The sequence below is a fragment of the Triplophysa dalaica genome, chromosome 1 (genome assembly GCF_015846415.1).
Source record: "Triplophysa dalaica isolate WHDGS20190420 chromosome 1, ASM1584641v1, whole genome shotgun sequence".
NCBI lineage: Eukaryota > Metazoa > Chordata > Actinopteri > Cypriniformes > Nemacheilidae > Triplophysa > Triplophysa dalaica.
The window spans coordinates 10,815,699-10,831,099 of NC_079542.1; the positions used below are offsets into that span (position 1 = coordinate 10,815,699).

General features: G+C 36.8%; 2 protein-coding genes across 2 annotated transcripts in view; one reads left to right on the forward strand and one right to left on the reverse strand.

The window, feature by feature from the left end:
* Positions 1-1,167: 1,167 nt before the first annotated feature.
* On the reverse strand, positions 1,168-1,762 carry cartl (cocaine- and amphetamine-regulated transcript-like). The gene is made up of 3 exons (XM_056748654.1): positions 1,631-1,762; positions 1,396-1,461; positions 1,168-1,296 (listed from the first exon to the last, which is right to left on the reverse strand). Exons 1-3 carry the CDS (start codon positions 1,760-1,762, stop codon positions 1,189-1,191), a joined length of 306 nt encoding a protein of 101 aa, XP_056604632.1. The 3' UTR covers positions 1,168-1,188.
* Positions 1,763-2,361: 599 nt separating this feature from the next.
* iqgap1 (IQ motif containing GTPase activating protein 1) overlaps positions 2,362-15,401 on the forward strand; it is a 30,161-nt gene continuing 17,121 nt past the window's right edge. Inside the window, exons 1-2 of the mRNA XM_056748642.1 lie at positions 2,362-2,565; positions 4,427-4,529. Of these exons, the coding sequence (XP_056604620.1) occupies positions 2,520-2,565; positions 4,427-4,529 (149 nt within the window). The 5' untranslated portion in view covers positions 2,362-2,519. The remainder of the gene's footprint in view (positions 2,566-4,426; positions 4,530-15,401) is intronic.

Genomic DNA, 15,401 nt, shown 5'->3' on the forward strand with positions numbered 1-15,401 from the left:
ACACAATAGGTGCTAATACAAAGTTACTTGTTTCAACAAAAGCTAGACCAAGACCGGTTGAGAGAAAGAGAGAGGGTTAGATTTTTCTTCTTCTCATTTGTCTGTCAAGTATTCACAGAAGAGATGGGTTTTAAGTAGATTTTAATGTTGTGAGGGATGTGGTTGACTGGACCGAGTTAGGAAGAATGTTCCACAAGGAAGGAGTTGTTGTTTAATGTGTGTAAAAATCCCTGGGATAAATATTTAAAATGTTATTCCGTGCAGTCTGACATCATTGTGACAAGTGTTTAGCCAGGGTTATGTGCGGGTAATAGTAACTAGGATATGATATTTGCTTTCTGCCAATATACTTTTATTATACCTTAGAGGGATTTATATATTGTGTGGCCTCTATTGAGTTAGCTATTCCTAATCATAAAGCCTTAAAAAGGAATTTTGTTTTGTTTGTTATTGTTGTGTTAAGGATAATTTGTTTTGGCTCAAGTTACTGCTAACTGTAGACATGGGAAATCAGTTTTCCTCAAGATCAATAGAATGAGGGCCTAGATCACACTGAGTGAGTTTCACCATTGAGTTGTAAAATCCTCAAGAGAGACTATAACCATGGATGCTTTGCTGAAATAAAATTAATCTTGAGAGACACACAACTGCACTTGGTACTCCAATAGAAACAAGCATTTAGATATATGAATGCTAGAAATAATATGGTGGTTTATCTGGTATCTTGTGAAGTGATATAACAGGGTTCAGTACACTGGAAACCACTTCAAATATCTACTAAGCCATCATAACTATATGGAATATAGTAATACACACTCAACCTGAAAGGTGTAAAATATACTAAAGTTAGCAAATCATTAAATTAATGTCAGTTTCTCATATTTGTTGAAAGATGAGCAGTTGACCCAAGAAGACAAGAGACTGAGCTAAAGAATAGTCATGTTTATTTGACACACAAGACAACCATTCATGTCCTTAACACTCAGATAAAAATCATGCTTCGCTACATGCTCATGTAAATAGAGTTTCAAAGAATACTTATAGATTTTGTAGAGGAATTTGCAAATGCATTTCCACTCTACCTGCTGTAGCTCACCAATGGTGCATTGATCTACAGCTTTAAGAAAAGTAAAAAATCTTCAGGGAGTGCAAAGACTCAGAGATTCGCCGCTCCTTACATATAGTGATTCAGATGCATTTCAGGAGAAATGAGTTACAGTTAGATCTTCCGCCACATTCACAAAGTTTCCCAAAGCGTGCACCCATTCTCATTGCACAGCGAGACCCCACAGCACACTAAAGAAAGGGAGAAATCATTTAATATGGACCAATATGTAATTATTTATAATACATGAAAATAAATTTATACAAAAAAAAAGAGGAGAAATGATGTACCTGTGGAATGCCACGTTTTTCTGTTGATGGTGCGTATCGTCCCAAAAGTGCTCCCATAGCATCAAACTATGCAAAAAGTAGAATCATTAAGCATATTTTTACCAGTTTTTCAAAAAAAAAGTCTGGTTCACATCGAATTGGCAATACAGCATGAGTGTATAACCCACATAAACAAAAATCACAAGAAACAACAAAACATTGAAACCACAGGACAATTTATCATGCAAATACTCACAAAATCTGTCTGAACATCCTGTTGGGACAGTTGTGTACTATCTGAAGATAGTTCCTGGGAAACTTCTCCACTCGAAATGACCGTAAAGAGCCCAACTATCATCAGTCCTATCAGTATTCCTGAGTTCTCCATGGTTCAGAGTTGTGCGAGTTGCCTGGTGTCAACAATTACTGGACACTCCGGAGGTCTGAAGGGTTGGATAACTAACTGGCTATTTAACATGCCCACTGTCTATTTTATAAACTCATAAGCCCCTCCCTAACTTAGATTTATGGATTATATTAGGTCGGCTACTGCAAAGACTAATCATGCTTAGTCAAAATGAGCATGTTTAATAATTAATGCTGGATAATTACTCCCTCCCCATTTTCTACACAAAATCTATCTCTGTGTTAGATGTAGTAAAATGCACATTAGAATAAGATAAAACGACCCCTCTTGCTAAAAAATAGGGACAATATTCCTGTTTTTTTTTCAACAAAGAAATTTGTGTGTGCCTGATCCAAATTTATCCATATAGGGCCTCTCTTAAAATACAAAAATAAGGCAACAAAATCCACAAAATACTACCTTAATAAATAACCGTAAACGTACTAAAAGAAGTTTGTTGCCAGGTGTGCTTTGCCAGGCTGTGCACAGCAGAGGGCGCTGCAGTCGCAGTCAGTGTTTTGAAGTGATACTTGAAATGGGTGTTTCCTGAAACACATACTTCAGGATTTAGGAAGGAACACGCCCATGACATCAGTAGGTTTTCAAGAAAAAAAGTCGCCGAGACTGTGCAAAGGAGAAAGAAGGCGGCCCGATGTGCATTCTCAAAATCTAAAAATAAAGGATACTATTCAGCATCGAAAAATCAAAGGGAAATAAAGCGCCATAACTTTTTGAGAAGATGTCAACTTCTGACGAGGCAGATGGTTTCCGACCTCGATATGGCTGTAAGTGTTTAACTCTATATGTTTTCTCTAGGTGGATCTCTACCTTGCCTTTCACCTTCATGGAAAGTACCTACGTGTGTTATGCGAGAAGACTCTTCGTTTCCTTTATGCGAGGGATTAATTTTCAAGTCCGTGCCATTCAGTGGATTTATAAAGCACTTTGTGATCAGTTTGTATAAGTTTAGAGTCATGCATGCATGTAATCGGCATGGTTAACAACTTCCGCATTACACATCTGATGTATGTGGCATAGAACCGAGCGAGAAACTGGACAACTTGAACAACTAAACATATTTCTGTTGTAATTGTACACAAGGAACTGGTTATGCTTTGTTTTTCCCCAACTCTTCTGATGACCATTGTGTTACATTAGATTAGAATTTAAGCATGAAACAGCTGGCAAGTCTAAAAGATTATTTAAATTTCCTGTTTATTATTCATTTCATAAATATTTACATTCTAGCCGTCATGGATGCTCTCTATATATTATTATTGTATGCACATTATGTCCACGAAGATTTCAAGCACCAGTATAAACGCCCCGAAGAAGGTCAAACGTGAAATTCAATTCAAGCGCTAAAAGAGCGAAACGTACTAAACTTGTTTCATTTTGACCCAATGTACGTGAATCCCCCATTATGGTTTCTGGTGGGACTTTGCAAGTGGGAAGGTTGTTAACTGTTTCTGATCCTAACAGAAAGTCTTCATTGACTTAAGCCTGCCAGACTTAAGTTTTCTATGAAGTCGTCTGTAAATGCAACGGAAAAGTGCCGTCAGTCAGCTTGTGTCGTCATACATTTCGATTTTTCAGAAGAAGGGAACCTCTTCAGTTTTTTGTACTGTATGTCTGAACACCCCAACATCAGCTGTTTTCTCTGGGGGATTGTTGGGGGGTGAATATTTGTATAGGCTGTCATACTTTTAAGCGGAAATTCACACCAAAATTACAATTCTTTCATCATTTACTTGACCTCATGTCATTCCGAACCTGTATGAGCTTGCAGTGCACATTACTCAAAGGAAGATATTTTGAAGATTCTTGGTAACTGAACAGCATTGGCCCCCATTGCGTCTTGCCTATCTTCTTTTGTGTTCCTGTTCCACAGAATCAGTCATATTCAGGTTTTGATTGACATGGGGTGAATAAATGATGACATTAATATACAATTAATTCAAATGTAGAAATGCATTATTATGGCAGCATCATTTAATTTTAACAATAATATTACATTTTGTCGGGGGCTAGCTCACTCACCTGTGATTCTTCAGAGAAAATATTTTTATCCGTTACAACTGTGTTTAAAAACAAAGTATTTTAAGAGTAAATGAGCATCAGCCCTGTCAAAGAGACGTATTTATTTACTTAATGTTGGGTGTCCAACGATGTGTTAAACACTCCCACATTGGCTTGACCCACATTAAAGTGGATTACTACAATTTAGATTACATTGAAAGGTTAGCGCATAACTCTAGAGATTGTCTGAGATAAGAACTGTTTAATAAATTATCTCCGCCGTGTAGATCATCACAGAGCTGTCAGACGAAGGTGTTTTTCCGAAGTGTTCTTGTTTTTTCGTCTTCTGTCTGGAACGTGTGGCTATTTGCATTTACAAATAAAGTTTTCCTGTTTTTCCATGACATTAAGCAGCACCATAAATGATTTCAGTATGTGGAATAATCCCAAATTTTTAAGGATGCTAAAGCTCAGGCAGTCATGACAAGCTGTGTATTATAAAAATAGCATGAATATGTGAAACTGTTTGGTGGAATAGTTGAATCACTAACACATTATAATAAATGATTGTTGAGGGCTCTCTTCTGTGTTTTCCCACTTTTAAGATGTCTGCCTTTTTTATTTTAGCTGTTTTGGATGGTGTGGAGCGGCTCACGGCCGAGGAGATGGATGAGCGCAGACAGCAGAACATGGCTTATGAATACCTGTGCCACCTGGAGGAGGCTAAAAGGTCAGATCTCTTTTCTTCGACCCGTATAGATCACACTTCCTGTTTTGTTCTGCCTCAATGGGAATACCTCATGTTTTTTCTTGAAGGTTGTCTCAACCGTTCATAAAAGCACAGTTGGTTTTAACTGTTCACAATGGATCAGTTATAATCCAAATGATGTAAATACTTTCTTTTTTCTGCTGTGTGTAGAAGACAACTATTTAAGTTTATGACGCTGTTACTTCAGAGAGATTCTGTTAAAATAGCAGTTTACTGCAGCTTCAGGTCTGTTTAGTGTCTCTGACAGGATTACTTTTCACATGATTGTGGGTGATTGAAGCCTTCCTGCATGTCCCGGCAAGGCCCGCCAGAGCGATTTTCTAAATCTTTTCTTACCTTTTAACATCGTAAGTCAAAATATTTATAGATGTGACGGCACACCTCTACTCAACAAACCGCATGATTTGAGTTCGCAAAAGAGTCATTAAGGGGTGTGTTCAAATTCCTAACCACAATCAGAAGTAATGGCGATTATGTCTTCTCAAGCCTTGCCTTTGTAAGTGAGGAAATGACTTCTTAAGTCCTTTGGTTTGCCATTATTAGTTTGTGCTGTGCTTTGCCCTAACTAAGTTTCTTTCTGGTCTTCTGGAGAATATGAAGGTTGTACTCTGCCGGTACACTCATTACATGCACACAAAGACACATCAGTAGTGCGAGAGGAAGTGAGTCAGTCCCTGTTGATTTCAGTATCTCACTCTGTAGCTGTGGCAACATGGGGTTGTCATAGAGACTGGTTCCGGTGTCTGCGTGTTTGAGGGAATGAGTGTGTGACATAGTGGGAGAGAGAGAGAGAAACCGTACTGTATGTATAGTGGGCTGAAGTAAAAACGAAATCTACACTCTGCATTGTGCTTTCACTGGACTTCCTCAAGTCTATCCTCAGTTGTCCTGATATGTTGTCTGAAGGTGAAATCCTCAGCATCATCGCTATGCTAAACGTCATCCATCAGGCCTTTGCCTGGAGGACGAAAGTTTCATTCTAAGGTCTTTCGGGCTGACAGAGTTTACCCTCAGGCTTGACTCGGTAAAGCTGGAATGCTTTGAGCATGCAGTGATATTGAAGCACACCAGACTCTGGTATGAAGGGAATTTTACAGGTTTAGATGCAACGTCTTGAGGCAAATGATGGCGTGTCATATCTTTATGTTGAAAGAATACCACTGCTGGGATGTTTTTAAAATGCTTTTGTTGGCTGTATTGTTTTTATACAACTGTGTGCTTTACATCATAAAAGGCAGTATTGTATGTGAACTTAAGGGAAAAGTGGTTTGCATACTATGACAGTACGTACTGTTAAATTAAGTACCTACCTATCGAGTCGACTGTCAAAACAGTACGTTCTATAAATTATGTGTGGTGGTAGTATGCATAGATTTCGGACGTACTGCATCCGCCATGTTTTATTGTCATGTGACCCGTAAGCTCTTTAACCTATGACGTATTAACATAAACCCTAACTTAGGCGTCAAGTATAATATATTCACGAGAAATTAGTTAATCTGTACTCTCATTTAAAAAATGGACACCCGCTTTGAAGTTTTCGCTATTTTTATTTGAGTACATTTTGAAATTTGACCGTTTCTCAGCTCCCGTTGCATCATGGGATAGAGAAGTGTCCATCTGATGCACACTCACAAATAATGGCTGAAGCAGTAGACCATCCAAGTATTTCTCGCCTACTGTTTTGACTATACTGAGGCTTCTTTTGGACATACTACTCGTAACTTTCGGACGCACGGGTCTCTGAGCAATGCAATACAATAGAAATTCAATACCTGTTATCCTCTGTATTTCCAGTTATGTACTTTTTTGGGTTGTTGACCCTCCCCTCTACGCTATTTGCCTGTTTTATGATCTAGAGATTTTTGAATAATATGCTTGCATCATATCTGCTTTGAATATGGTTGGTTGAAGGAAAAGGCCACAACTTGGTGACAATTAATTTAACAATCCATTACCTTTTGGTGGGTCACTCATTTTTGGTTTCTCTGTTTTTATAATTCTGTTTAATGTAGCGTTGTTGGGGAATGCGGTCCAGCATGTCTCTGGTATGCTGACATTTCTCTAGATGTCTTTTAAGTCCTTTACGAACCAATCCAATTTCTCCTGCAAGCTAGCATGTGAAAATGGTGTTGAAGAGTTGAAAATGGCAGTGAGAATGCTTGCCTTTGGGGTCTTCTCAAAGACTCAAGTCAGCATTCCTCAGAATATCTGCTCATATCAGTAGGTCTATGAAACTGGTCATTCCCAATCCTTATTGGGGTGTTGTGGCCGGGATCCTTTTCATTTTGACTGCTGTTTATTTTGGCTTGCTGTACTTTGAGGAAGATATGTGAGAGAGGATTGTGCAAAGATGGGCAATGGTGTGCATGTCTCACCAGTCACTACAGTTTTCTATGAGACGTTAGGGTTCACCGCTGCTATTATTAGTGTTCACACCGGCTGGATGTGAGAAACCTTGGTTAGTCCTTCAGAACTGGTCCGTAGAACTCAATACAAACTACTGTCCCTACAACAACTTACACCGTTATGACAGTGGGCAGACCAGATCTGAAGGGCTTAACCAAGTTAGACTGAGAAATATCGGTTGTGGTGAAGGTTTCTAGTCTGTCCAAATGCTTTTTCGAAATCTTAATAAAAGCAGTAAATGGTTCCTCTTATTACAAAAAACTCTTGCAATCATGCAGTTTCCTGTTGTTCTGCAGGCAGTCTTAAATATGTTGGTGGAGTGAGGGAGAGAGACCCCTCATCTATGAGTGTGTGTGTGTAGGACGGTGGCCATCTGTTCGATGAATGAAACTTCATGATAATAAAACAGAGGATGCATTGTACTGCCCAAGTTTAACATCATTTTAAGACAATATTTTGAGTTTAATACAACATAAATTCTATTTAAAGAATCACTAGACTTATAATTTCAAAACGTTTCTAAGTAGAAAATATATCTTTTATATTTATATTTTTATTGTCAATTCTACTATCTGTACAGGACACAGAGAGGATTTAAATTCTGTTTCCCTCAAGCTCGCGGTGTAAAGCCCGGAGTATAGTTCCCTATAGCGTACAGTGCGCGTAACGCAAATTTTGTCATCAGAATATTACGTGCACTGCCGTAAATTTGATACCTCACATAAAAAGTACGCGGAGGTAGCGCATTCGCATTCCATTTCTGGCATTAACCACCAGGTGGCAACGTGTCCTGCGAGCATCGATTCGAGGTAGTTGAAGAAAACCTGACCCCTGTAGGCCCGGAGCGATATTGAAATATGTTGTAATGGGCATGCGTCAAAACCTGTGTACTTGTATGACTCAAAAGCAGTATAATTTGCAAGGCTGTGGGTTTGGATTTTGCGTACGCTCGCGTACAAGTTAAAAACCGAAGTATGCCACAGGCTTAAGACATCAACTTGACACAAGACCAGTATAATAAAAAAGGAGAAAAAATACTAAGATACATTACTTACAAGACATGGGCGTTGTGTAAAACTTCCATTTAAAAACATTTTGTGTTCAGGTATGGACAACACACAGATGTGTTAAAATAACACGTATCCCCCGTTTCACAGACAAGACTTAAAACTAGTCCCAGACTAAAGTGAAAGTTTGAGCTGTCTTAACTGAAAAAAAATTGGCCTGTAAAATAATAATACAAATGAATATTAACATAAATTAAATAAAATATAAATCGTTATATTATTAGACACTAGCCAAACACAAACCGGAAGTTAACTGGGGGTCAGACGTGCACGTCCGATAAAACGGTTTGCAGCATTTTAATAAAAGTGACCTAAAGCGATAGTTAAACCTAATAGAAAATTAGCTGTTTATTTACTCCCCCCAGGCCATCTGAGATGTAGGTGAAATTTGTTCTTGACCAGAACAATGAAGGAGATTCTTATGTGAATCTGTAGCCCTTTGTGGTTCATATAATGAATGGGAATGGCTGCTCACAGTTAAAATACTGTACAGTGCTGTCTTTCTGATGTGATCATTCACTTACTGCTATTAGCAATACATTGTTGATGTAGGTACAGTATATAGATACAGTATTTATGAAGGTGTAAATGATGAGACCTATAGCATATTGTTTGAATCGGACTGCTGTCTGAAAGCTTTCTGTCTTGAGACCTGTTAGACATGTGACACTAAAGAACAATTTTCTGGGTTGCTCTGGAAGAACATCTATAATTTGTTTATTAACTAAAAAATATACCAGAAAAGTTTGAAGGTTAAAGAACTAGTCTAAAGTAGGCTTGGTTCATGATTTTAATGGAGAAAAAGAAAACCTTGTTTTCTGCAGTCAATGTTTTCAAATAAAAGCAGTTGTCCACTTTTTGCCTTTTGTTTCAGTCTTAGGGAATTTTATATAATATTTAGACACTGTATATCGGCTATATATCGGTTATCGGCTTCTAATTTTAAAGAATTATCTGTTATTGGCGAACAATCTACATATCGGTTCATCCCTATTTCATACATATTTTATGTGGTAACATATTTAGTCCATTTTCATGTTACCCAATTATGAACCCTAGATTTGTAATCTTTTCTCAAAGTTCTCGTTTGCCTCCCACTGTATGACCTCAAGGGCAAGGAAAGACGGGAGCGGCATCTGAATTAATCTCCCGACAGACGACACTTTACTTACTCGCTTCTAGTTAGAGATGGTATAATTAGACATTAAGATAAGATGATTGTCATTGCTTATTATAAGATCTGCTTTTGCGTAAATTTGATACATTAAACACAACCTCTCCCTTGTTTGGACAGGAAAGAGCTCACGCCCCTGTGTTTGTCCACCCCGCCCTTCAGTACCCACACTTTTTCTCACTCGTACCCTTCACAGTTGCTTTTCCCAAGAAAATGGATGCCTCCAATTGCCTTTAAAATATCTTAGTCAGCATTTTTTAATATACCTGGTTGACCAGTCAGTCTTTATTTGTTTCTTTGATGCGTGTTTGGTTTGGACATCTAAGGGCTAGCTTTTGCTTTATCCAATGGTTTCTTTGGGAATATGTAGGAGTGAGTGATATGAATCAAAGAATAATGTATTTTTTGATTTTTCTCTTGAATCACAGGAACACTGTGAAGGGTCTCTTGGCCCCTGGGTCACAGCTGTGATACCAATGAAACTTGCGCACACTAAGTCCATTGTCACACATTAAGTTGTAAGCTGAAGGAAGTAAATGAAAGACCACTGTTTTAAAACTGTGCTGGTGTAACCTTTTTAAAACTATAACCCATTCTAATGCCACGGCCCCTCTGCAACATTTGGGAAATTAGAGATGTTACAAGGAGCATTTCCTCTAGCCTAAATGCTTACAGCAGCCACAGAAATGGAGCTTTTAGGACATTTACTGTAATGCACACTATTGCTATCACAATTTACAATGGGGTACATGGAAAGCGAAGAAAGGTTGTGGCATAAATTAAATAAGAAATTAAGAAGATTAATCAAATAAGCAAATGTGTGACATTGACGCTAACTGACTTCATAAATTTTATTAACAAGAACTCAAATTGAGCAATATATTTTGCATCTTTTATTAATTTAAGTTAATTTTAGTTAATAAGAACTGTCAAAAATGTATTTGTAAATGTTTAAATGAACATTGACTACGGTTACTAAATGCTGTAGAAGTATTGTTCCTCACCATTAAATGTGAACTAACATATTTGTTTACGTAATGCGATTTTGTAACATCAAAAAAGATCTTTAATAAAAATATTTGAAAGGTCTGAGGAAACATCGTGCATTGTTGTTTGCAGATGCCATTAAAGTAATGTCATAGCTGAAGTGTAGCGTAAGCATCTTTGGTCATGGTTATCTGTTTGATCAGTAGAAAAAAATATCAAAACTAATCCAAGATAAGCATGGTATGTCAACAGTTAAACCAGCCAACTAGATAAAAGACCCGAGCCCACAAAGTGGCAAAACTAAAAGCATTTATAAGGGTGCTGAATGGTGAGTGGGTTTCAGACAGAAGTTTCCTGTTAAGTCTGTGAGAGTTTGAGCCACCTGATGCCAGAGGTCCTGATGCATTGAATTCCAGTGGTGCAATTAAGCGTGTAATGGAACATTTGGCCAGTCCGCACTGTGAAACACTTTCACTCTTTGTTGCTTGTGCCAGGGCCCTAACCTTTCTTCTACTGTTATTGTCACCTTTTCAAGACTTTATGGTTCGAGGGATATGTTTACATGGGCAGCAACCTCAGTATTTTAAACTCGGTTGCTTTCATGAAATTCAGATTGAGGGTTTAGGATTATATTGAATATTAGATAATTTTGAAAATATTTGCGCTGGATAGTGGATACAGAATATCAGAAACATTTTATCTTGGTAAAATAAAGATGAATGTGATGTGAATTGGTCAAAGATGGCATTCGTCTCTTACCTGCGAATTACGTCTTTGGGGGCGGGAGGCACTGATAGATAAGTGAATTTGTGAAGGAGAGGAAATTGAATGGCCCGCTTGCGCAATATAACATTTCTGTGCATTACATTTATAATACGAAAAAATTATATATCGATTAGTTTGGCAGTCGTACCGGCAGGCAAAATGCGAAAATTTTGTCTCAGTCTAGAGCCCTGATCTTTCTCAGAACAAAGAAATTTATACAGATTTGGAACAACTCAAATGTGAGTAAACAATGACAGAATTTTCATTTTTATAATTAATTATTAAATGTTTTGTTTTTGTTGTTATTAACATAAACAAGAAATACTGAGTGAAAAACACAGATAGGCATGTCTGTGCATTCTTTTCCCCTGGATATTTCAGTCTAGTCAGATGAGGTCCACCACTTATTTGCCTATTCTTTGCTCTTTTACATTTATGCATTTGGCAGATGCTTTTATCCAAAGCGATTTACATTTCATTATACTATACAATTGTTTCTGAGTATGTGCAATCCCTGGGATCGAACCTCTAACCACAGAGCTAGAGTAAAGCTCATCATGTCTGCAGAAAAAAAGCACAACATGTGCATGTATTATACACGGTCAGTGGCAGGTCTAAAGTGCATGCATGTTGTATAGCAGGAGGGCACACCAAATGTTCACACATTTGAATCATAAATGAATATACCATATTATAAGCTACCTTTTTACATAACCTTTGTTGACAAAATTATTTATTATAAAAAAAGTGAACTTTAGAATGAAAAGAGTTCTGTCATACACCTCTCCTTCATAACGGCTGCTCTTAGATGTAGACATGCACATACTGGTGGTTCAGTATGGACTCACTCCAAACTCTCCACCACTACACTCTCTGCTGTGTTTTGATTGGTTGAATAACCATACTGATCTTGCCCTTTGAAGTTGTTTGAGTGAGAATGTGACTGTTTGTGGTTTGCAGCTGCAAGACGGCTCAATGCTCCAGAACCAATTTGGGAAAAAATACAGTTGACTTGTTGAGTGGCATTCAGTTGATTTTAAATTTAATGCAAAAAAATATATTATGTTGTCAGTAACTCACAAGTGTGATCTATCAATAACAGATGGTATTTTTGTACAACAACTGTATAATTTAACTTTGAAGATAAGCTGCACATTGTTACTTTCGACCCCATCAGTTTGGACGGAAGCAACACAACAATAAAAGCTAGATTTTTTGTGTTACTCTTATTTTTACTAAATATAATTGACTATGACCTTGTTAATATGTAACCTCAAACACATTTCGTTTTTTTATTTTTGCAAAAAAGTATTAAATCACATTATTATTTTTTATTTTGGTTTTATCAAATGTTTTAAAAGTAAACCGATAGTGCACACTTGAATTGTTTTAATCAATGCATTTTATGAAACATTTGAACAGTATAAACAATATAAAAATAGGGATGCACCCATATGCCATTTTTGGCCGATAATTATAACCGATAATTATTAAATTTGGGAAGCCGATAACCTATATATTGACTGATATACAGTATCTAAATATTAATTTAAAATTCTGAAAGACTGAACATTATTATTTTCCCCTGAAAACAATGTACCAAGCCTACTTGACACTAATTAAAGATTCTTTAACTGTTTTTTCTAAGAACAGTAAGAACATTATTACAGAAAGACAGTACTGTACTGGATTTTAACTTTGAGAAGCGTGCAGCTGAAGTAAATGATTCATAATTTATCGGCTATGAAATATCAGCCTAAATTATATTGAAACCAATATAGCCGATAATTTATCGTGTAAAAACTCTGACATGGCAAACTTCAGGATGTGGTACAGCACTGAATAACTTGTAGATTGATCATTACTGTGACGCATGAAACGAGAAACACAACTTGTAATAATAAAAAAAGCACAGCTTCAGAAATTTACTTTCCGTACCCAACAGCTGGAAATATACTTTCCTGGACTAACAGCGGGAATCGATGACGAAATCACGTAATATTCGGTTTGTTTGTTTGTTTTCCACAGATGTATATCATTTTTATGTTTATACTTTATATTATTATTTGGTCAATAAGTTTATTCATCTTTTTATCTGTTTAAGGTTTTGTGTGAACAACACCCCTCACAGATTTATACATGAAAAGTGCCATATAAATCAAATTAAACAGAAGTTTTAGTTTAGATTTCCAGACTTTCTTTCCCATTACTTTAATTATCAAATGTCATGTGCACAAGTCTGTCATAAGACTCCTTGATCATATTAAAGTGTCACTTCATATTATATACACAATGCTGCTGTGAAGTAGTGTACTGTAGGTTATATGTAAGCAGCATGACTAGAACACATCAAAGTCAAACCCCATTATTGTTAAAGATCAAGAGAAATATCAAATATTCTCATGACATGACCCCTTCTAGCAAAATACTAGCCTATAATAAAAGAAGCAGGATGTCTTTGTGTGTCTTCCTTGTGAGAAATCTCATCCCTTCCTATTGAAATGAACTCTGAACTGGACCACTGTACTCTTCCTGTTTCACGCCGAAAGGAAGTCCGTAGCGGTATATACTTCTCTCATTAGTGTCCTAAATCTCCAGATTGTACGCAGGAATTCATGCGGTCTTTTATTTCTGTTAGTGATGGAATTCAGCTTTTGTAGACCATTCTCAGAGCCTATTTATAGCAGTGACACATTTATGGGTGTGTCTTTTCTGCATGCGTATGTATGCAGGCATCTTGCTCGCAAAGAGTCATTAAAGGGTTTTTAAAGAGAGAGAAGGAAAGAAAGGTTATTACCTAACAGCAATGAATGTGTGCCCTGTGCTCACAGAGACTCCCGGTAGAGAGCCTAGAGAGAGAGCTTGGAAAACTGTTACAGCCGTTAAAACTATCAGTGGCCAGATCATCTTTCTTCCCTGTAATAAAATAGTTCACACAAAATTGATATTTATTGTGTCTTCTCTAGTTTCGGTTTTGGGAGGGAGGCGGGGCAGTTCACAAGAACTTTGTGTGTATGCACATTAAGCCTCAGTTAGATCAGTGTTAATGACTCAACAAAAAGAAAAAGACTAAAAATGTGTATGTTAGATAGGACTGCTTAACAGAACGTACACTCTACATTTACATTTATGCATTTGACAGACGCTTTATCCGAAGCGAGAAACATTGCCTTGTATTATTATGTTTCTGACTATGTGCAATACCCTGGGATCGAACCATATGCTACTGTATGCGAATTGCTAGTGCCATGATCTAACTACTGAGCGACAGTAAAGCTGTGTGAAATGTGTTTCCATTATGAAATGATATTCTATGAACGGATAGGCAAAGCAATTCCCATCTGCTTTATCAAGTTATAGATTTAGTTGCACGTTTACTTTTTCACATGGCTAGAATGAGTCTACATTGACTGGTTGGTTCTCTAAATAGGCAGTAATAAGGAATTGCATAAGGGATACTCTTTCACAGCACTGTATTTAAATAATATGGAAATGTCATGATAATTGAAGTGTGTACTTTGCATCATCATCCTTTTTTGTTGACTCTTCGTTGGATGGCCACACTGGATTTTAGGAACATTTTTGAGTCCATGCCTGTTGTTTGTGTTTTGGTTGTATGTTTTCCAAATGTCCAAAATTTGAAGTGTGCTGGTGGACAGGTGACTTTTCATTAGATTGTGTTGTCAGTGTGTCAGTGAAATAAAATGTGTAATTTAATTAACTAAGCAGCATTAGAATTACATGGAAATTTACATGTAATTGACACAATTACAATTCAATCTTTATATCATGGTGTGCTGAGAAAAGTCCCCAAATGCTTTCAGTGTAGACAGTTTTAGCAGCAACAACATACTGTAAACAAGCGTATAGACCTCCGCAAAGAAGAAATAACTGTTGAATAGTTTTAATGTAATTTATTACAAAATATACTATGAAATTAATATTCATATAAATTAATATGAATCTAAATGGATATAAAATCAATTGTTATATAATAACCAAACATAGTCCGGAATTTTTTTTTGGCTAGGCGCATGTGTCAGATGAAACCGTCTATAATCTGGATTAAATGGATAATTTAATAACACTGTTGCAACAGACCGATCTAATGGATTAAAACAACATCTTGACTTCTAACGAAACTTTTATTATTATTATTATTATTATATATTATTAATATAAACTAATCATTGGCCAAATTGTCTGTAAGAAAAAGTGTTCATGCGTTGCAAATGCATTGTGTCCCATGCCACCTTCGAGATGGCAAAACAAAAATAAGAAAAATCTGTTTTCTGTTTTGCACCTTATCCAGCTGTTTTAAATGCACAAACACCGTTGTCTGTTCTCTTCCTTTGGCTATGCTGCCTGGTGTCAATGTGGTTTTACATTATGTGCTATTTGCAGTCCGCTCACTGGGGACTCACTCAAATA

Excerpts from the sequence above, each read along its gene's own strand:
- cartl (XM_056748654.1), bottom strand. The coding sequence starts at position 1,762 with ATGGAGAACTCAGGAATACTGATAGGACTGATGATAGTTGGGCTCTTT. Across the intron at positions 1,462-1,630 it reads AGGATGTTCAGACAGATTTT|TTTGATGCTATGGGAGCACT; the intron begins GTGAGTATTTGC and ends CTTTTTGCATAG. Across the intron at positions 1,297-1,395 it reads AAAAACGTGGCATTCCACAG|TGTGCTGTGGGGTCTCGCTG; the intron begins GTACATCATTTC and ends CCCTTTCTTTAG.